The sequence below is a fragment of the Pararge aegeria genome, chromosome 6, assembly GCF_905163445.1.
Source record: "Pararge aegeria chromosome 6, ilParAegt1.1, whole genome shotgun sequence".
Classification (NCBI taxonomy): Eukaryota; Metazoa; Arthropoda; class Insecta; order Lepidoptera; family Nymphalidae; genus Pararge; species Pararge aegeria.
In genome coordinates this window covers 18,930,566-18,954,017 of record NC_053185.1, presented here as the reverse complement: position 1 = coordinate 18,954,017, position 23,452 = coordinate 18,930,566, and the positions used below count along the sequence as shown (strand labels likewise).

The 23,452-nt window shown below is 34.8% G+C and overlaps 2 protein-coding genes across 6 annotated transcripts; one reads left to right on the top strand and one right to left on the bottom strand.

Annotated features, from left to right (window-relative positions):
- Positions 1–1,818: 1,818 nt before the first annotated feature.
- LOC120624375 (sugar transporter SWEET1) lies at positions 1,819–18,140 on the bottom strand. The gene is made up of 5 exons (XM_039890880.1): positions 18,082–18,140; positions 12,646–12,821; positions 6,690–6,969; positions 5,941–6,060; positions 1,819–3,908 (listed from the first exon to the last, which is right to left on the bottom strand). The coding sequence occupies exons 2-5, from the start codon at positions 12,813–12,815 to the stop codon at positions 3,792–3,794; spliced, it is 687 nt and encodes a 228-aa protein (XP_039746814.1). The 5' UTR covers positions 12,816–12,821; positions 18,082–18,140; the 3' UTR covers positions 1,819–3,791.
- LOC120624376 lies at positions 17,608–23,406 on the top strand. 5 transcript variants are annotated; one of them, XM_039890884.1, is made up of 6 exons: positions 17,608–17,625; positions 19,499–19,704; positions 19,899–20,073; positions 20,662–20,754; positions 21,028–21,260; positions 22,750–23,406. In XM_039890884.1, exons 2-5 carry the CDS (start codon positions 19,631–19,633, stop codon positions 21,151–21,153), a joined length of 468 nt encoding a protein of 155 aa, XP_039746818.1. In that variant the 5' UTR covers positions 17,608–17,625; positions 19,499–19,630; the 3' UTR covers positions 21,154–21,260; positions 22,750–23,406. The 5 variants fall into 5 exon arrangements, with proteins under 5 accessions (XP_039746818.1, XP_039746817.1, XP_039746819.1 ...); XM_039890883.1 differs by lacking the exon at positions 17,608–17,625 and adding an exon at positions 19,353–19,422; XM_039890885.1 differs by lacking the exon at positions 17,608–17,625 and having other exon boundaries at positions 19,365–19,704; positions 22,911–23,406.
- Positions 23,407–23,452: the final 46 nt, after the last annotated feature.

Sequence of the window (23,452 nt, the reverse complement as noted above, 5' to 3'; positions counted from 1 at the left end):
ATCAAATAAAGTAGTATTTTATCTAAAATGTATGTTATTTTGTTTCAGATAAGAACATCAAAGTAAATAAATCATGTGCAAGAACACAGTGCATTCTTATTGACTAATAGTAGATAACTTATTTAGAGAATATTGTAATTTTGTGTTGTTGTACAAATAATTATTAATTAATTATTAATTAATAAATGACTTTTATTTACCATTTATTAACTGTTCAACTTGTTATTATCAAAAGAAGAAGAGTTGGTGGGGTGAATTAAATAGGTTTTGATATATAATGAGTATAGTTATGAGGTACCTACATAATAAGAAATTCATACTATTTTAATACGTGGATAAAGTCTATTGTAGAGTGCTCGCAGTTTCTGTTTAAGGTATTCTGAGTTTTATTACTCATTGGCACAAATGATTTAGAAAATCGAAGTTGCAATGGGTGGGGCAAATAGGTCCTTTATAGACCTAGGTCAAAGTGGAGCCTTTTTTTATAGTAGTATAATATAATAACCATCACCTATAAAAAGGGCAAAACTTCGCAGGTCATGCAAGGAACAAGTCCTGCAACGTGCCGTCCTGTGTCCTTCAACCTGGGTGCAACCATGGCCTTCAGACCGCAATACAGCATTGCAATAACGTTACTTGGCGGCAGATATAAGCTTATCGGTAGAAGTCAATTTTGTGCAAAATTTGCACAATGTAGTCCAGACTGGTTTTGCTGCTATACAGTAGTCAGTACCTATTATAGAAGTTTTATTTTTTCCTATGAAAACGGTTCTTGAGTGTGTACCCGGGCTAAATCATATCCATCGGTAAGCTAACTCTGTTTCATTCTTCTTCAATGGTCGGTGTAACAGAAAAGAAACTGATAAATTTTCGCATGAATTTCTGAACAACATTCAGTAGCATATCTAGTCTGTCTAGTTTTACAGCCTTTACACTTCACAAAAACGCTATAAGTAATGTTAGGATTAGTGTATTCTGTTATGCTAGTTTATTTATACCCTCTTAACTTCTAAAGGTGTCTCCATACGCTTGGCAAACAACACCAAACAACGAGCACGAATGTGTGGATGGCTGTTTGCATTTTTGTTTTTTGTTTGAGTCTTCCAGGGTGTTAGACAAACGCGTTCGCGATGTATCCAAATGCTTGTTGGTAATCACTAAGTTGTACGCGCTACTTTGCGGGCTGCGGACGGATTTACTAGTTAGTGTACTGTTTATCACGCTCTGCCATTCTGTATCCAGGTACTTACGTAAAATTAATTTTGCCTTTTTAAACCGACTTCGAAAAGGAAGGAGGTTCTCAATTCGGGTTTATGTATGTATATAGGTTTGTTACCTCAGAGCTTTATCATTTATTAACCGATTTAAATTTTGTTTTCTTTGGAACGGTGTACCTACCGTTTGGTCAGGTAAACTGATCATGAAGACCAGGGATAGCTACCGCAAAAGCAGCTTTACATTATCTCAAGTAGTAAATAAATCAATATGGCGGCTGGGGCCATTTTGAAATGGGAAAAATCGTGCAATTGTTTTTGCGTGTTCCTTGATATAAAACATTAGCACTGTTTTTAGACAAGTTTATTTAGTCTTCATAGATATACCTACAACGGTTCAGCTCCAAAGTTACAAAACGATTGAAATAAAATAGAAAATTGAAGTTTGGAAGAATATTTAACAACACTTAAATATTCTTTTTCAACAAAGATGTTTGCTAAAGCGACAGCAAAAGCATTGTGCAATAGACTATTCTCTTAAAAATACTCAAGAGTTAGTACGAGATTGGTATACGGGGTGTTAAATGCAATAAAACTAAATAAATACAAATATTACTGTATTATAAGTTAATAAAATTGTTTACAATTCATCATATGTCATCACACCGATAATAATATATCACAATTCCATTGGTAACTTAAAATGCTATTTTCCCCAAAAAGACAGTGGCGGAGGAACAATATTCATATTTCAGGTCTCTATCGAGCCTCACCAAAGAATACTAGAACTTCTGCTGAGTTTCTTGCCGGCTCTTCTCGGTGGAATCTGCTTCCGAACTGTAGGTAGACTGACTTGTCGTATCAAAAGTGCATATATTAATTAGGTCTACTTGAAAAAGGTAAATTAATTTTGTCTTTTTTTTTTAATTTGAGCCTAGTAATTAATAAAGACTTCTTTGATAAGAGCCTCCATCAGCATATAAATGTGCGTCGGTTCTCAATTTGAGCCATCATAGAATTTGAATGTGATTAAAGTTATTTTTGAGCCTAGATACATAGTTAATAATTATAAGGTTGGAATGCTAAATCATGTCATTTAAAATAGAACATAAAATTATTTTTATATTACATTATAAACATGAAATATAATTGGCTATATAAAAAATGCAACATGATCAAAATATAGTAACCAATATTATAACAAAACGTTGTGTGAAAAGTGTCTTTAAGTCCAAATATCTTTTTTTCCATGAAATTCATGAACAACACGTGGTTGTTGGTTGGTCTCACCTCGCGACGTCACACGCAGCGTTGGTAAACCCCCACTTGCTTTGGACGTAACACTCTTTTAACAGAAGATACAAAACATACTATGAATCCTCACTTATAGCATTGCGAGAGGCGTTAGCCGAACCAATTTGTACCAACTCTACGAAATGGAGTGAGGTAGTTTTCTTTCTATTTAATTTTGAAAAAGTTTTTTTATTTGTTTACGGTTGATACATTCAGGAAAATATAATTAAACAAAGCTTTTGGCAAGGAGCAATCAGACTTGTCATTATTTTTGTTCCGACGACTAGGAACAGTCAATGTTCGATCCAAGTTTTCCTCGCCTAGAACTTAACCTATCAAAAATAGCATAAAATATGTATTCAAAAATACTGGAATTATATTCCACTGCAAATATATTTTTGCTATAAAATAACTTTTGTGTAACCTCAGATATTTGCAGTACGATATAAGTTGAAATGACTGACCAAGTCTGGTATTAAAATTGTATGTAGATCAATGTCGAAAATTACTGAAGATAAATCAAAATTAATCTAGTTAGAATACTGGAAAACAGTATTGTAACTAGAGGGCGCCTTACCGATTCGATACAAATTGTAATTAGTTGAGTAGTTCGCGCTTCCGAATAGGTAGAAAGGCGCTTGGCAATCTGGGGGAAAGACACCATAAGTGGTCTGTCGCATATTTTTCGAACACAAATATCAGTGAGGTCACTAACTTCCGAAATTAATAAATAATCAATCCAATACAAAATCTCTAGATGACAGATTTAATATTATAGCATTTCGTTTAAGTAATTAAAATATCACTTGATTCAATGTTGAAGGAAAACTTCGTAAGGAAACCTTCATGCCTGAGAGTTCTCCACAATGTTCTCGAAGGTGAGTGAAGTCCGCCAATCCGGACTGGGCCAGCTTGGTGGACTACAGCCTTAACTCTTTTTTCATTATGGAGACCCGTGCCCTGTAATGGGCCGGTAATCCGTTGATATGATGATGATAGTGACATCGTTTACCTACTCTCTCTCCTGTACAAACGGATAGCAAAACTAAATTCAAACGATCTAAAGATTTCGGATTAGATTGATAATTTAATAACCTCGGGCATATATCAATATAATAAAATATAAATATATAAGGAACTGTGTAAAATGTCAATGATGTTTTAAGCTAAAAGACGTAGATTTGTTTTTCTGCAATTTGTCGATACAGAGTTTGATTTGCGAAAACGTCTTCTCGATAGCTTCTTTTAGCCTATAACATCGTCGGTATAAACCTATGCTGTTACTTATTTAGTCTTCTTGGCTTTAATCTTTTCCTTCTTCGCCTCTTTAGGCTTGGAGGGGTATATCGCGAATAGTGCGAGCTGGAACGCACATAGCGAGAACACTACCACGTTTTGTAGCTGAAAAAGATAATAAACATTAAGAAAGTGATACTCCACAGTATCTATGTATATGTAATATATATGTATGTAGTACAAGATGTGCCCTGCGGCTTCGCCCGCGTAATTTTGGGAGGCAGCGTACTGCTACATAGTCTACACCTATAGTCATAAATGACATTTTGAGAAATTTTCACAAAAAAAAAAATTCTTACGTATTTTTTTTTTGCAATGAAATGTATACTATATTATTTCTAATACCTCCAAGAATATGGATAAAAAGTTTCATGAAGATCGGTTCAGTAGTTTTCGCGTGAAAGCGTAACAAACAAACTTACATTCACATTTATAATATTAGTAGGGATATATATGTATCAAACTCGTACCCGAATTACGAAATAAATTTTAAGTTTGCATAAGTATATTTCATAAGGAATCGCCGTGTAAATATATTAAATTGAAAGAAATATATTTATTTTTCCATACAAACGAATTCAAAAATTTTCAAGTGTTTACTTGTGACAACCCTATTGAAGATAAAAGACCAACACGCGCACAATACCTACGCTACGCGACGCGTACCTAATAAAGTGACAGGAGTCATATGATTTTAATTTTGCATATGATGTTAGGGCTGTATCTGATTTATTTCAGTAAAAACGATGGCAGTAGTTTACTTTCAAACTATTAGGTTTTCGGTTTCGCTGATAAGTCTCACAGACAGTAAATATAGTACCTCTAAAGCCTGGGAAGTATTATTTCGGTTTTCATTTACAAGTTGTATTATACTAATACCCATATCCGCGAGCTACTCTATCAATTGGTGATATTAAATCTAAATATTATCTCTCTGTAGATACTTTTAAGATAAGCGATTCCGAACATATATGGTGGACCGATTTTATCTTATATCTCTTTTTATCTATCTTTCTGATATTAATGATAATAAAAATGTCTCTATATCTGACGGTATTACCTTTAGCTTAAGTAATCTTACTACGATAATAGTAAAAAATAGGTCACAATAATTATTATATGTACAAAAATAAAGTCGTCGATTTTCTTTATTTGCAAAGCAAGGATCGTCGTTTTGGGACTGAAATTGCATTTTACTTGTATGTCAAAGCTTAACATGTCGCGTTGTAACCGATTAGGGGTATTGAACTGCCAGTAGACACATCTCCAACTATGAAGCCCAATACATTTTTCAATAGAAAAAAATCTAAGCCAAATGTAAAAAAGAAAAAAAATGTTTTATTAGGCTGTTCTCAAACATAAAAAGTGATAAAATCTACGTTATGGACTTAAAATTAATAATTTCAATTTAATCATATCTCTATCTCTACGCAACGAATTTTAATGCAAAGAAATTCAAATATCTGTTATGTTATGTCGTAAGAAACTTAATTTGTAAGCTTACATTGCAAACTAATATGAATTATTCTTAATATTATATATTTAATAATTAATATTAGCTTTTTATGGTAAAAAACAGCAGTACTATTGGTATGTTTATATGTTTGTATATAAGTATGGAATATATTTTATATTTTTGTACATATCTTAAATATGTTATGTTTAATATGTACTATGTTTTATGTTTATTTTATGTTAATTTAGTTTAAAATCCTAGTATTTCACTAATGTTTGTTTTACCACCTACTAATTTCGTATAGCATTTTCTTGTATACCTTTGGTTGCCTGGAAGAGATCGCTATTTAGCGATAAGGCCGCCAAATTGTACGTTCTACCTTATTGTGCTGTTGTATTTGTATCTCTGTAAATTTTCTCTGTGGTGTACAATAAAAGTGTATTCATTCATTCATTCACTCTGTAAATTTTCTCTGTGGTGTACAATAAAAGTGTATTCATTCGTTCATTCATTCATATTACATTTTTCAAATTGTTTGTTGGCCTGAATATATTGTTTAACTCTAAGTAGCTGAACATTGTCTTCATACTGTGTAAGCTAGTTTTAATTGATTTTTTTTTTATGTAAAGCTGTTGGTGAACTAAATAATGAATAAAAAAAGAAATAAGTTATTATACTTACAACGAGGAACTTGTTCTTCAGTATGATGCCGTACAGGAACCACATGAAGGTGACCACGGTGCCGGACAGGATCATGGGGAAGGGCATACCCTCGGTGCTCTGTTTCCTGATGATTTCCCGCTGGAAATTATGTCGAGGGATCGAGTCATTGTTGATTGAGACGTTTTCGCATAACTTCGCCCAATAGGCATGATGACAGTATTGGATAGAAGCAGGATGATATATTATGAAAATTAAGCTTAATTTGCTATACCTACTCGTATTTCGGAGAATCTGTATGGTGTTATTTATAATTTCTTCAATTTTTATACAGCACACCAAACCGATCTTAGCAATGTACCTTCTACACACGTTTCGCTCCGACATCGTAGCATCTAAAGGACATGTTGACTTTACAATGTAAAGTTAACATCTACTTTAGATGCTAACTAGTGATTTGTGAGTGTTTCATATAGGATCAAGCCATGGTGAGTCGATCCTAAAGGAAACATTGGACCGCCGATTGGTGCAGTGGGCAGCGACCTTGCTTTTTGGGTCTAAGGAATTCCCACAACTGGAAAATGTTTGTGTGATGAACATGAATGTTCTTCAGTGTCTGGGTGTTTATATGAATATTATAAGTGTTTATGTATATTATTCATAAAAATATTCATAAAAATATTCATATAAATACTTTGGGGCGATGTGTTTATTTTCGTAGTAAATTTATTTATTTGTTAAAAAAAAAAACCTTAAAATATATCACTCACCAAGCCGAAAAGAGGCGACGCAATCAAATAGAACATAAACACTGTTATGATCATCCCGAATCTGGACTCCACTAGTTTAGGGTCTTCCATTTCAGAGTATCCAATCAAAGCGGCCGCGAACGCACCTCCAAGACCCATCTGCATCCATACCGTGCCCTTATTCCTAGCGTACGTGTAGTATATCATGAGATATATAATGTTCAACGCTAGACCCATGAAGTTGACCTGGATCATCGTATCGTCTCGGAGTATGAAACCGAACTTCAAGTTTAGGATGCTCCTGTGGAAAAATGTAAAAATATAACAAAAAAAAAAAAAAAAACTGTAACAATATTAATATTAGAAGCAAAAATAAACTGGTTGTGCAGTTTACTAGGCTACACAAAATTGTACAAATTCATTCAACAAATTTGGTAATTTGTTATAAAATATGTATATTATTTTATAAAAAATTACCAAATGAAATCTTTGAGATGTCTCTCAATAAGTATAAAAAACGTAAACGTAAACGTAAAATTACAGAAAAATACTATTATAACATTAAGGATTACTTAAACGATAAAAAAGTTTGGGTGTGAATTGATCTAGCTTCATAGCTTAATATAAATTTAATGTGAGATGGTGATAACAAAAAAAAATTTACCCGGCTAAGTTTGTTGTGGGCTCTTCTTAGACCAGGGCGCGTTTGTAACCCTCGTAGCTTTAGGTTTAAGTTGGCGAACGAAGTTATCACCATCCACTTACAATTATGTAAACATATATGTATGTACGCTTTATACTTCGCCTGTGATAGGCCTACATGAAAAAAGAAATTTTGAATTTGAAGAGTTAGGTGTCTATGTGAAAATTCATAAAATGACGTAAAATGATGTTGGAAAAAGCTGACCTGCTGAGTTTCTTGCCGGCTCTTCTCGGTAGCATTTGCCTTCCGTACCGGTGGTAGAGTTACAACAAACAGACTTTCATGACGTAACAAAAGTGCTTATTAATTAGGCCTACTTCAAACATATGAATTTTGTTATTTTTAAATCACCAAAATTAATATCATGTGACTCCTGTCACATTATTAGGTACGCGTTGCGTACTATGCGCGTTTCGGCCTTTTATCTTTAATAGGGTTGTCAAATAAACACTAAGAATGTTTTCAATTCGTTTGTGTGGAAAAATAAATGTGCTGCATGTGCTGTGTGTGCTGTACATTTTTACAGGGTGATTCCTTCCTTCCTACAATATTATTTCATAACTCTGTTACACGTTGTACTCGTATATCGACTTTTTTTTATAAATACTAATTTTGGTAGTTTTGGTTAATAAACATTATATAAATATAACTTTTTATCTCGTGCGTGCAATGCTTTTAACAACAAATATTGTAAGACGGACATTTTTCATGTTAAAATTGGCACTTTTAGGAAATTTATTATGACAAAATAAGTACTATATATAGCTTTAAAGTTTTTGTTTTTCATTTTTGTTTTAATTAAATTATTATTTTTTTCTTTTTTTGTATAATAATTGCTTGCTAGGTCCTTATTCCTAAGCAATTGTGGTTGATGTTATCGTATTATATGTATAACCAACCAACCAAGTGGAAACTTCATTGGTTTATGTGATACAAAAATACGGCATTACTTTTATGTGTAATAATACTGTTTGTTTCCCTTGAAAAGCTAATAAATATATTGCGAAGCTACTGTAAGTAGGTACTGTAGTAGGTAATCGTGTGATCAAGGTTATATCTCGGTCGCACAGCTCTTTTCTGTAGTAGGTATAAATGTAGCTGATATAGAAACTATATTTATACTACACTATGCTCTATGCTCTGCCCCATACAAGATCCCATACATCCATTCTTTCGTCCTATTAGTGTCGCGGTCTTCTGTTCCACTTATCAATTTATTATCACTTTATCATTATCAATGCGCATCAATTTATAACTAAAGATACGGCCTTAATACTTACAAGATTCGCTCGCTCGCAATCGGGGAGTTGTTTTTGAGTATGGAAATACTTGAACATCGGAGTAACATCTTATTTGCATAGAGTAAGATCATGGATAATTTTGGCCAGTTGCGTTAGGGGAAAATAATGAGGGTAAATTTTTACGGCGCGCGCGCACACCGAAAAACCGACATCCTGAAGTTAGCTATAGTCAACCTTTTAGTTTAAAAAAAAAGGTTTGACAGTGTACACTGCGGGCTCATTCCGGTGATTTAATTGATTTAATTGTACCTACTGAAATCTCAATTTTTGAGTGAAAGTTGAAACTTGGTTGTCCGATAATGAGATAACTAGATAATGCGTTATAATAAAACTTTCAATGATTTAAATACGTTGTTAGTGACGTTTTTTCTACTGACGTAAAATAAGGCGAAAAATAAACTTTTTGGAAAGATTTTAATTTTTTTACGCCAAAGAAGTATTACTATTTATGTACTTCTAACGCGTGTAGGTACATAAGTACACACAAGTTTTTTTTTTACATATACTTAAAACACGCAAAGGCAGTTATGAAGACGAGTAAATTACAACCTATCGCCACACAGTTAGAGTAGTTTTTACATTAACAGTGTTGGTGAAGTTAATCGCCCAACAGTACTGATACTGTTAAATACTATTACGTATTGTATGACTACCTCTTAAATCCCTTGACAATTATTTGTAATCAACCGATGCGATACATACTAACATTATGAACTAGCTGTTGCCCGCGACTTTGCTTGTTTGTTTCATATTTTTCAAAATATCGCGGTAACTATTTTTCCCGGGATAAGAAATATCTAAGTTAGCTATCTCTATACAAAATTTTGCCAAGATCAATGCAGCTGTTAAGCCGTTCATAACAAAGGCCATATTATTTACCCTCGGCGGTGTAGGTGTAAAAAAAAAGTACCTTTACCGCGCTATGAAGCGAGCTAGCTATGTTGGGAGTCTCTCTTCGGGATAAATTCGCAACGACGAAATCCGTAGGAGAACCAAAGTCACGGAGACAGCTCAAAGGATAAGCAAATTGAAGTGGCAGTGGACGGGTCATGTCTGTCGTAGGACCGATGGCCGTTGTGGCAGACGTGTTCCGGAGTGGCAACCGCGTATCGGTAATCCCGGGTTCGATTCCCGACAGGGGCAATTTGGGAATTTATAATTTCTGATCCGGTGGTCTGTGGGGTATGTCGGTGATGGTCATTTCTAACATTATTGACGTTATTGCCCCTTATCTAGCCGTAATTTTTAATGAATGTGTTGACATGGGTATTTTTCCGAACCTAATGAAATGTAGTAAATTAATACCCCTTTTTAAATCCGGTCATAAAAATTACCTTAACAATTACAGGCCTATTTCAATCTTGCCAACTCTTAGTAAGGTTTTTGAAAAAATTATACTTCACCAACTTTTAAATCATTTTAATGTAAATAACTTACTTCATCCGGAGCAGTACGGCTTCACTAAAGGTTGTAGTACAACGGATGCAGGCGCAACACTTATAAAGCATATTTACGATGCCTGGGAACGTTCGCAGAATGCCATTGGTGTTTTCTGTGATCTGTCCAAAGCATTCGATTGCGTTGAACACAAAACGTTGTTATTAAAACTAAGCCACTATGGCATCAAAAACGTTGCACTCAATTTAATTGCCTCTTATCTAAGTGATAGAATTCAAAGGGTATGCGTAAAAGACACAAAGTCTAAGGGATCATCTATCTTAATGGGTATCCCACAAGGCTCAATTTTGGGTCCCTTATTGTTTCTGGTGTATATAAATGATCTACCACACCATGTCAGGGGCACTTGTGACATTGTACTGTTTGCAGATGATACATCTCTCATTTTTAAGACTGATAGAAACAAAGATAATTTTGACGACGTAAACCGTGCTTGTCGCATGTGTCAGACTAGTTTACTGTTAATAACTTACTTTTAAATGCAAAAAAAATCAAGTGTTTGGAATTAGTTTTGCCTAACGTAAAAAAATTTGATAAAAACATCATAATAAATAGAGAAACACTTAAAAAAGAAAACTGCACTGTTTTTCTAGGAGTGACCTTAGATTGTAAGCTACAGTGGGGTACCCATATAGAAAGCCTAGCGAGTAAACTCAGCTCAGCTGCATATGCAATGAGGAAAATTAGACAGCTTACCGATTTTGAAACAGCTAGGCTTGTTTATTTCGCATACTTTCACAGTATTATGTCCTATGGGATCTTACTGTGGGGAAAAGCTGCAGATATTGAAAGTATATTTATACTACAGAAAAGAGCCGTACGATCAATATATAAACTTGGATCACGCGAATCGCTACGTGAAAAATTTAAACAAATAGGTATTCTTACAGTAGCTTCGCAATATATCTATAATAATAATATAGTCTTTTTGAGACAAAATATTGGTCCTTATAAACAAAAAGCTGAAATTAACAATCGACTTACCAGAAACGGACATAAATTAGTAATAATCTGCATATCGTCTGCGAAAGGTGCAGAACTCCTTTGTGGGGTTGAGTATACGCTTTTACAACATGATTCCTAAGAAAATACTTGACCTACCAATGCATACATTTAAAAAATGTGTAAAAACGCATCTTGTACAGCGAGGTTATTATACATTTGATGAATTCCTCAATGACAAGGTAGATTGGAAGCAGCCAGCCTCGCTCTCATCTCCCGCAAGATAGTAAAATGATTGTAAATGTTGATGTTGGAAAAGAACAACTACTAAGTTTCTTGCCGGCTCTTCTCGGTAGAATCTGCTTTCCGAACCGGTGGTAGAGTCACTACAAACATACATACTTGACGTTTCAAAAGTGCTTATAAAGTAGGCCTACTTGAAATAAATGAATTAGAATTTCTGAATTTTTTCTGGTCTGGTTTGGTCCTTTGGCCGTGCCGCTAAGCGATTTAGTGATCCGATGTCGCGTAGATTCCTATTTGGGGTATGACTACACAGTGGCGTGCATTAAGGGTATGCACAGCGTATGCAGATGATATAAAATGAAGAAAATTCTTCAATACGCGCCATCCTCTATGCACGCAACTGTGACTACACTATACTCCCTAACAGGTTAGCCCGCTACTATCTTAGACTGCATCGTAACTTAACACCAAGTGAGATTGCAGTCAAGGGCTAACTTGATGTCCACTGGGAATATCGAAGGAAATAAGCCATGCGTACGTAGCACGAGACGTTGGGAGGACCAGATTGATAGTGGAAACCAAAAATTTAAAAAAATAATAAATAATAATAACAATGTAGAAAACTTAAATTAGTACGATGAATAAGAGATACTGAGAATCGGATATATTAAAGAAGATATATATCGATATTCGAAGATAAAAAAAAACACCTGTGTATAATTTTAAAAAATGTAGCATATGCACGAACCCGAGAATGGTGTCGAAGCGTGTCACTTGGGAGACCGGCAGGGTGATTACGTATCTCGCCACAGGTATGCGACAGGCGTAAATATTACAATCACTGCTGTCAAACGTCACTTTTGTTTATTTATTGTATGGAAAATTGACGTTTGACAGCAGTGATTGCAAGATTTACGCCTGTCGCATACCTGTAGCGAGATACGTAATTACCCTGCGGCTCCTTGTGCAGCTACAGCATATGTTCAAATTAAATTCAAATTTTCAAATTCAAAATCCGGAGGCTCTGTAGTGCCTCAAGCCAAGTACACGTTCAACAACACATGTATAAAATGTGTGTAAACGTGTAGGCGTGGCGTAGGCTACAGTGCCTCTATTTCTTTATTTATGTACTTAGGCCAATCACAGGCACTTATGTAGCGTTCATACTTACATGTTAACATAATTGTAAGGGGACGGTGATAACTTCGTTCGCAAACTTTAACCTAAAGCTACGCGGGTTCCAAACACGCCCTGGTCTAAGAAGAGCCCATAACAAAATTAGTCGGGGTTTTTTTTTTAATCTATATGTATGAAGTGTGCAACTCACATAATAAGGCCGCCGACGAATGGCATGATGCCAACGCCCTTAGTGCTGCCCTGCTTGTAGATATCGTAGCAGATGAACGAGCCAGAGAACATCTGCCCGATGGTGACGAAGCGTGTCACTTGGGACACCGGCTCCTTGTACGGCAGTAGGATATCGCTTAGCGCCTCCATTTTTATCTGCAAGAAATTCACCATCATCAACCCATAACCGATCCACTGCCGGGTATCCTCTCAGAATAATTATAATAATCATAATAAGACATTACTATTTCACACGACGATAATCTGGTGAAAGCTGAAAAGGAAAAAGTATCTAAATACTTGGACCTCCAATAATGGTGGCTGCATTGACGAGATCAAGCGACGTATGGCAATGTTTAGATCGGCTATGGACAAGTTGCAAAGGATATGGAGGAATCGTTATATAACGAAAGCCCCAAAGATCCGGCTAGTTAAAGCACTGATATTCCCCATATTTTTCTACGCTTCGGAGACGTGGACCCTGAGGGAGACTGAGAAGAAAAGAATAGATGCTCTTGAGATGTGGTGCTGGAGGAGAGTGTTGGGAGTGACCTGGAACATGTTCCGTACTAATGAATCAATTCTTGATGAACTCAGCATCAAACAGCGCCTATTTTCTGCAGTTCAAGCGCGAACTCTTAGTTTCTTCGGTCACGTGTCCAGGCGTAATAACGTGTCCATTTAGCGTCTTGTGGTTCAAGGGAAAGTAGAAGGTACCAGAGCACGCGGTAAATCACCGATGAGATGGACGGACAAAGTGAAGGTCACAATCGAGGCTCCTCTACATGAATGCGCAAGAAAAGCAACCGTTAGAAAAGAGTGGCGAAGGATTGTCAAGCGAGCCACAACACCCAGATGACGACCACGACCAGTCTGTCAAGACTGTAACGACTAAAAAGAAAACTTGGACCACGCTCACGAGATTACCGCCATGTGGAATGTTGAGTCGACCGTTATTGTTCCGATCGTCCCTTCAGTCAATGATGTTCTCGCGAAAAGCTTCGACCAACATCTAAGAAGCTTTCGCTTGGTTGTTGGATCAAGAGTCTGATACAGAACGGAGTATTCCTTGAAACGGCGCGTATTGTGAGGAAATTCCTCACTCTGGAGCCCTCACCGCCGGTTGCTTGGGCATTCAAAAGCCCCGCAAGCGGAGGGTGGATGTTTCTTCTTATACATTTTTAAGTGTTTTTATGTCTTTTTTAAATTCTTATTAAAAAAAAAATTAAATCTCTTGAGACAGGCGTAAATCTTGCAATCACTGCTGTTTGACAGCACTTTTCCATACAACAAATAAACAAACGTCACTTTTCCATACCGTAAATAAACAAAAGTGACGTTTGACAGCAGAGATTGCAAGATTGCGAGATACGTAATCACCATGCCGGCCTTCTGGTCCTCCCTGCCTGGGTGTAATCCTCCGCCCGGTAATCCGCCCGCCAAATATGTATTCATGTACAGTATATCTATGTGTATTACTCTATATGTATCTATATTAATGTTGTTTTGCCTATATATATCCTATACACGGGCGTGAGAGTCAATTTCGATAATAATAGTTTTTATTTAATTAAAGTACAACTTTTTCTTATATTACCCTGGACCCCAAACTAGGATTTTCCGCGTCTTGTTTAAGAATGAGAAGGGCTTAGGCCGTAGTCTATAGTCTATAGGTTTATAGACTTTACACGCCCTAGAACTTTATGGAGAACTAAGGCATGCAGGTTTTTATCACGATTTTTTCCTTCACCGTTTAAAGCAAGTGATATTTAAATTGCTTAAATTAAGAAACGCACATAACTCCGAAAATTTAGTGGTACGTGCTAGGGCTCGAACTCGGTCTCCACGAAAGGAAAGCCGAAGCCATTATGCTATCGCCGCTTCCATGAAATGATATTGATTTAAAAATCATAACCTTGAGTTGTAAATCGTCAATAGCAAAAATTATTTATGTATCTACAACGCACGCCATTAAATAATAGATTTATAAAAGGCGATGTCATGCTATCCCTTTCGCCGACTATAAACTTGTATAAGAGAGAGGAATTATATGATTACACCTTCAACTCTGCGCTAATGCGTACTTTAACGTAATTACGTACGTTTTTTACCACGTTTTAGTGATAATAACCGGGAGCAACGCAGGAATTTTCGGAGCTGGAAATGAGAATTTCTACGGTAAAATCCAATATCTAACTGATTTTAGCCCAACCCCCACAACCAAACTAAATCCGAGAACATTTTAAGAATATGGAAGAAACGTACCGACTTGGCTTACTTTGCCGTATGAACACTTCGTTTTGCTAATCTACTAATATTTACCTATAGCAATGATCGTGCCGTTTAATTAAACTTCAAGGAAAAGGAATCAGAATTAATTATTTAGCGACGCAATTCAAGGCAACTTCATAACAAACCTCTTAAAAATAAATGAGCTTGGCCCGCCAATACCGCAACCACATCCTCGTACAGGGATGGCAAACCTTTTTATTAGAGCCTTTTAATATTATTTATATTATAAGGAAAAAACTAATTACCAAATACCTCGTTCTTTACAAACAAAAATAAGTATGGAAAACTGCAAAAAAAATTATCATAAATTAAAAAACGAAGTCGATTTTTACGTCTGAACGTTTATTTCATTATCACTAACAAATAATAAAATAAACAGCACCGACGCGTTGCGACTTTTTAAGATGCTCTCTTTAAACACGGGTTGGGCTGATACTGGTGCCAATTCTGTTTTACACTAAACAGAAAGATCTAAAAATAATACTATTCTTTTCCATGTAGAACACAGTGAAATTAACGTCATCTATACTTTTGAAACTTTTAATTTTGTTACGTTTAGAGATTTGTGTACCAACAACAAAACCCTAATTATTCACCAGACCCCGAATCGATCCCACGGGTTCGTGAACCGCAGTATATATATATATAACACGCTAAGCAATAGATCAATGAGGTTATCCCAAGCTTAGGGTGTTTTTTTCAAAAATAGGGCGTTTTTTCCTATTAAAATTATGTTGACTGATAGAATTTGCATTGGTAAATCTTTGTTTTATTCAAATAAATAAGAGGTTGAAAAGAAGAAACTCTGTAATGGAGGGATTTTTCTTCGAGAGTAGCATGAACGACAGTTGTGCCAAAGGTTCACTGTCACTGGCATAGCACTACTATTATTAGCACAAATAGGCTTCAATTGGCCCACGACTCGCACGATTCAGTGCGTCACGACACACCCACTTTATGACGTCACGTTCCTGACTAGTAAGGTATTTACGTGACTATAAACATTCAGTACCGTTACAAATAATAGTGCTTCATCATATTCATAGATGAGACAAGATCTTATCTTGCAAATGGCATTGGCTTGACTGCACACTAAGGCCTGCCACTTGAATTTTAGTGATGACATTCTAATCATATTAATAAGTCGAAAATTAATAGCTGTTATCAGCGATTTCATGCGCGCGCGCAGCGATTGCATTTGGTGTTTTTCAGGATAAAAGTATATAATGACCAGGATACAAGCTATACATACCTATGTCATTTTTCATTCAAATTGGTGCAATGGTTGAACCGAAAGTAGTAAACAAACAGACAAAACACTCTTTCCCATACATGGCATGGATTGAATGCAGATAGTTTTCAGCTATTTCTTGGCATGGAGAAAACCCTAAGGACACCAGACTTTGAAGAACTTTAATCAATAAAAGTTAGCCTGCCCAATTTTATACCCTAATTTTGTTTTTTTTATTCCAATACCATATCCAGTGATAAGTAATAATAATGTCTAAGATGCTAGCAGGCTAACCTTAATACCATAGCTCTAGCCTCTAACTGGTTTATATGCCACATTGTACCAGAATTCTAAATCTCCCCATCAAACCAGACGAGAGAGAGAGAAGATTAAAAAATTATAAAAATTCCAAAAATGCTGCTTCTGGTGTTTGAAACAAGGACCTCAACTCATAAGATCGCAGTGCACACCACTGAGCAAGAAAGGGGGCAGGAATTCGCAGGAAACCAAATGAAAGTTTACTACTAACCTTAACTATCTGAAGGTCATATGACAATCTCTCTAATATACATAGAAGTAGAAAGTTATGTATCAAATAATATTAAAATTACTGCTCTTGCAAATGTTAATTGTTGCGCAATTTGACCCACATTTATTAAACCAGACGAGAGAGAGAGAAGATTAAAAAATTATAAAAATTCCAAAAATGCTGCTTCTGGTGTTTGAAACAAGGACCTCAACTCATAAGATCGCAGTGCACACCACTGAGCAAGAAAGGGGGCAGGAATTCGCAGGAAACCAAATGAAAGTTTACTACTAACCTTAACTATCTGAAGGTCATATGACAATCTCTCTAATATACATAGAAGTAGAAAGTTATGTATCAAATAATATTAAAATTACTGCTCTTGCAAATGTTAATTGTTGCGCAATTTGACCCACATTTATTAAAAGATATTTTAATTGTATTAAGGAAAAGTAAACCAAGTTGATATGAATTGATTGTATAAGCAAAATTTTTTGTTTAACTATGTAAGTAATATTTGTTGGCTCATAAGGTAGACATGTTATACTATCATCCACCCATTCGGCCCACCACAGAGGTGTCCTCTTACAATGAGCAAGGTTTTTACATGAACCTCTAACTTGAAAAAGTTAGATGCTTGGCCGGGAATCAGGCTCTGACCCCCTGATAGGGATGCAGAAGTCCTAACCAATGGGCTATTAACATAATCCTTCTAATCCTGCATGCATTTTCACCTGCATTTTGGTTTTCTTAATGGTTACTAGTTCATTTATAGTTGTATTTGGTGATACCAGAACCTGTGACAATTATATTAAGCTTGGGCTGTACAGGAAATAACACTTTTAAAGTTTGCAAAGAATATACTTTTCATAACAGTTAGTACTATGTAACCTTTTCAAGACACTTGCAAGGTAACATCTAATGACAATCTTACTAAGATATTTTTATTTTTTAAAAGAGAATTAAGAGCAAATTGCAATGACGAATGTAAATGTTTATATGAATAAGAACTACATAAGACATCAAAATCAAAAACGCAAGAAGGTAACATTCTTAGTTTATTACATAGGCTCCATTTTTTTAATAAATATTTTACATTAGTTCTTACTGCTTTACTTAACAAATAAGTCTTTTTTTTTACCTATTAAAAGAACCAAGTATAAGAATACATACCTAACCTGAATTATGTATTTAAATTATATATATCTTTTTAACTAAGAAACAGATCTCTTTTAATACGGTTACGAGCACAGCAAATATAAAAACGTGTTCAGAATATTTTAGTTTTTAGTTACCGTAAATATATATGGTGTAAAAAAATAATTATAAACTTGAAAAGAATAAAAGTATTAGGAATTAATATTTACCGGCTATTTTTCCTTCTTTATATTATAATAAAATAAGCACAATATTTATTATAAGTTGCTTGACGAACCAGTACACGTTAAATTAATAAAAAAAAAAGTTTTAAAATCTTACGAAACAATCGACAAAACCCTCTATAATGAACATGGACGAAACTTCAAAGTTTTGAGAGTGACAAACATCCAGCTTTCCGACAGATTGAGGACTTATCTAGTTTGTCTTTGGATCACATCGTATAACAAATCTTTAAAAGGTATTTCAATACACTCAAAATTATCGAATATTTATTGTTGTTAAATTTCCATTCTTTCTTTTTCTATAGCACTTTCACCATAGTATTACATTCTCTTCGGCTTTTATAGTCTGGGCCTAGTCTCGGCCTGGGGAATATATGTACTCTGTGTAAAATATAAATGTGTATTATGGAGGGTGGAGGTAAGGAGAGTCATCTTATATGGGAGAAAAGTTGAAAAAGTGTCCAGTTGTTGCGCTAAATAACAGTTCAAAAATCCTCCACAATGGCGCTGGTGGATGCACAGGGTATGGTATGAATGTAGCAATCGTTGATGAATTGAAGTATGCCGAGTTAAAAAATTTAATGTCATTACCGACTAAAGTAGTTAATTATTGAGAATTTCAACAACTTACGTTGTACAAAATATTGTGGTAAATATAACCTTACTTCCTTGTATCTCCATACTTCCTTGTTTATTTTTCAAGCCTACTCTAACAATATTTATATTTGGCGCTTCTTTGAAGAGTTACCCTGATGCAAATGTGGCGTCATCCTAATTTAATACATTTTGACGACACTTTTTCATATACACAGATGACTCTCCTTACCTCTACCCTCCATAGGTAGAGGTAAGGAGAGTCATCTTATATGGGAGAAAAGTTGAAAAAGTGTCCAGTGTATGCGCTAAATAACAGTTCAAAAGTCCTCCACAATGGCGCTGGTGGATGCGCAGGGTATGGTATGAATGTAGCAATCGTAGTATGCCGAGTTAAAAAATGTAATGTCATTATCGACTAAAGTAGTTAATTATTGAGAATTTCAACAACTTACGTTGTACAAAATATTGTGGTAAATATAACCTTACTTCCTTGTATCTCCATACTTACTTGTTTATTTTTCAAGCCTACTCTAACAATATTTATATTTGGCGCTTCTTTTAAGAGTTACCCTGATGCAAATGTGGCGCCATCCTAATTTAATACATCACTTTTTCGTATACACAGATGACTCTCCTTACCTCTACCCTCCATAATGTGTATTTATGGAGGGTAGACCTCTACCCTCCATAGTGTATTGAACCGTGCACAGGATATGTTAATAGACTGCAGTAAAAACCATTTAATAAATATTTATAAAAAAGTGCAAACATAATTAATTTGTAAATCAATTTCCTTGATTTTCAGGAATCATTAAATAAATCCTGGTCTGCACTGTGAGTTGTTAAAACGTAGTGATTATAAACTTTTTGCTGCAGAACTGTCAGCTACTGCAGAACTTATTTTTCTTCCACAACTCGAATAATATAACAATTAAAAATGCAATGTAGTGTGCCTACCTGCGAAACTACTGCGGATACTATCTCCGAAGCCGATGGTATTACGTTTCATGAGTGAGTGTTTAAATTTTTGTAATTCATTCAAAATGCATACTTGTAAAATGCTGGTTTTTTAAACTTAAAAATGACAAATTTATATATAAAACCTTTTTTATTCTGTATATTATCTAAAATTTAGCTCCACACAATACAACGCTTTTGTGTTTATTTAGTTATAAGTTACAAAACTTTTATCTTGTGATTTCCAGATTTCCTAACGAAGGGCATCTCCGTAATGCGTGGCTCAAAGCTCTTGGCATACAAGTTTCTCCCTTACCAGACTCTGCTGTGGTATGCTCAATGCATTTTCTTTATGATGATATTGATGAAACAGAAAGTGGTTTAAAGGAAATTCGTTCTGGTGCTATTCCTTCAACAGTGCAGGTAACTATACTATAAAGTTTGTTTTATGTATCTTAAAATCCTAAGCAAGGAATTCTTGAATATGTATATAAACTAATTTGCAGTAATCTAATCACCAAGGGCTAACTTGTAGTGAAATAAATAAACCTAAAAACTCCTTCAATACTATTATTTTTGATAGTTGATAAAGGATTACTCCAAGGAAGACTTGGAAGTTAATTAAATGAATAATACCTTAATAACTATCTATAAACTTATTAAAGTGTGATAGTTATAAGTTTATGTACTTATAATTAAATGTATGTAACAAAGTTTGTGAAGTGGTAAATTGCTTAAAATATCTTATTGATTATGTGTCAGTTTATACTCATACATAAAAAATATCTAATTAAATAACTAATTAAAGGTTGAATAAATAAATAGGAAGCTTGTAATGTGTTTACAAAATATCTCTGCCAAATTGAATGTAGTGAAAAGACAGAGAGAACCTACATTTTTTTTCTTCCTAGCGGAGAAATTATGTTGAAAAGATGTTACACTTATTTATCTTTTGTTCTTCACTGTATTTTAAGGAAACTAAATATGTACTAATAAGAATATTTTGTGCAGGTCTGCATGATGTGTCTTAAAACAAATGGCAAGCTGTTTGAAATGAGTAAATACAAATTAGAAGCAGCATATGAAAGATTAATGGGACAATCTGTAAGTATTACCCATTTAATTTACTTGTGGCTTTCTCTCACTGTCCTTGTAATCATTTTGTACCATGCCTTTAAGTGTTTATTCTTCTACTTCTGAGAACCGTCATCGTAGTATTTAAAAATTTCAACTATTGGCCGTAAAGTTCATTTGTATTGTTATATAGATAGCAGAACTATGTATATGGGATTGCCCAATTAATTTTGAGTATCATGCAGCCATCTATTATGCAGTAATAAAATATTTTAGTATATAATTTCATCCTTATTGTTTCAGTTGTGTGATCAGGGAAAGCTTAATAATGCACTTTGTACACAATGTCTTCAGTTGCTAGTGAAATTCAGTAGCTTTAGAGACAAAGCCTTGTCCACCCGTTCAATGCTGATGGAGTTAGGAATTTAGTATTGCACATGACAGAACCCACACTGAAGAAAAGCTTTATGCTTGAAATTGCATAAAATTGCAAATGCACATAGAAAAGCACAGCTTAAACATGGGAAATTATGCTGGTGAGGAAATAGCCTTGTAAGTTTTGTGTGTATAAATGTGTAGACCACACAGCGTTAGCAATTATTATCAAGAAATTTTGAAGCAGTACATAGAACTCTGCTACAACTTCCCAAAGGGTAGTATTTAAACAAGTGAATATGTGTTTGTATTTTAAAGATCTGAATCATAAATACTGAATCAGGCTTACTTAATGTCAAGTCAAGTCAAACATTTCTTTATTCAAATAGGCACATAGATGGCACTTTTGATGCGTACATTATTACATGTAAAATATGACATAGAAGTGAGTTGATGGCGATAACTAAATTCGTCAACTTAAAACTAAAGCTATGAGGGTTCCAAACGTGCCCCGGTCTACAAAGAAGCCCACAGCAAACTTAGCTGTTATTTTTTTTTTGTTATTACCACCTGACATTGTCATTTAAAACTATTAAAGAAGCAACCTGCTTAGAGCAATAATTTACACCCAAACATTTTTATCATTGACATAGTCCATAATACTATAATAGGGCTTTTGTATAAGCTTATGTTTAATACAAACATAATGTATTGGGACAACTAAAGCCTAATTGCCCATAAATATTATTTTGTATTCTAATCTAACTTTTCCTAACTTTAGGTATTAGTAGTAGAACAGAGACAGCAAGACTATGCTTTTTTTGAGCACTATAATATTTATCACTTGGGATTTTATAGTCGCTCAGATTGTATAATGGGTTCCCACCAACCAAGTACGGAGAAAGAAGAAAAGGAAGATTGTAATCTTATAATTTTTTAATCACTCTATTTGGAACATATCTATCTTACAAATCACATTTCATCCACTTAATTGTGGATTTCCAGGACAAAAATGAACCTAGCTTCTCTTTAGATTAATACAATAAAATATTATCTTGTACCAATATATAAACGACGCAACGACGCGATTCATCAGTATCTCGAACGGCCAACGGTATTTTAGGAAGTCTGCATGTTCTTCAAAAAACACAAGAAGCCAAACGCCCAAACAGTCTTGCTAGCTCAATATTAGCTTGTTGCATGAAACGCCTAAAACGATCTGACGTGCTCGGCAATTGACGGACGGTCGAGTGATGGCTCCCACGTCTGTAACTGCCAATAACTAGCCCAGCACATCTGATTATAGTCTCGCGACTGATTGCAGTTATATAATATAAAAAATAAAGCCAATTATATATAAAGCTGAAGAGTTTTTTTTTACTTGGACGCTTAATGTTACTAGCGGTCCCTCGCGACTTCGTCAGCGTATAAGTCAACTTTAAAAGATAGACATACGCAGTATCGCAGTATTTTTCAAATCGGACCATAAGTTCCATAGATCATATCCTTCATGTAAACAAACAAACAAGAAAACTCTTTAGCTGTATATGTTAGTATAACATTATAATGTTAAGCTTAAGTTTCATTTCAAATTAATGAATTAAGTTGAAAATCATTAAAGAAATAATTGTTTAATTATTTTTTTCGCAGGGCAACTTTGGCAATGTGTTGCCACCCCAAACCCGTCGTTCCTCTGGCTTGCTCCCTTCCTTGCCTTGACAAGCCTTTCGGAATCGGGCCGCAAGAGTTTTAATCAATCAAGGTGTACTTGTCCAACGAAAAAATCCATTTAAGAAATACACTTCTTTCAGGACGGTCATATTGGTGCTGCATCTCTACACCCTTTGTGGTGGGCTATTCGAACGCCAGGGACCCTGTAATCCTTGGGCTACCTGGGCGGCGTGAAAAGGCACTGTCTTGGTTCTCAATTGGTGTAAAAGCGACTAGATCCCTAAATGCCCAACGTTAGCTTATTTAGGTTGCCCTGTCTTTCTTTTTAAGGCACGACATATCCATCGCAAATTCCCAGTCTGAAATACCACATGCCATTGCTCAGGTACTGCTGCAGTATATTTTTCTGTTTATGGTGTTGTGTGAAATTATTTATGTTGGTTTTTTTTAACTTGAAATTCAACTATCACACAAAAAACAAATTTCTTACTAGGTTCCACTTAATTATTGAATAAAATCAATGTATCCTCATATGTTTAGAATTGAATTGATTTATAATTACAAAAAAATGCATGCACATGCACTGTTAGCATGTGCATGTTTTACTTTGTTGAAAATAAAAATACATTGGAATTCGATGGCTTTATTATTTGTGAAAATTACCTCGCTGCTTTTCCAACCT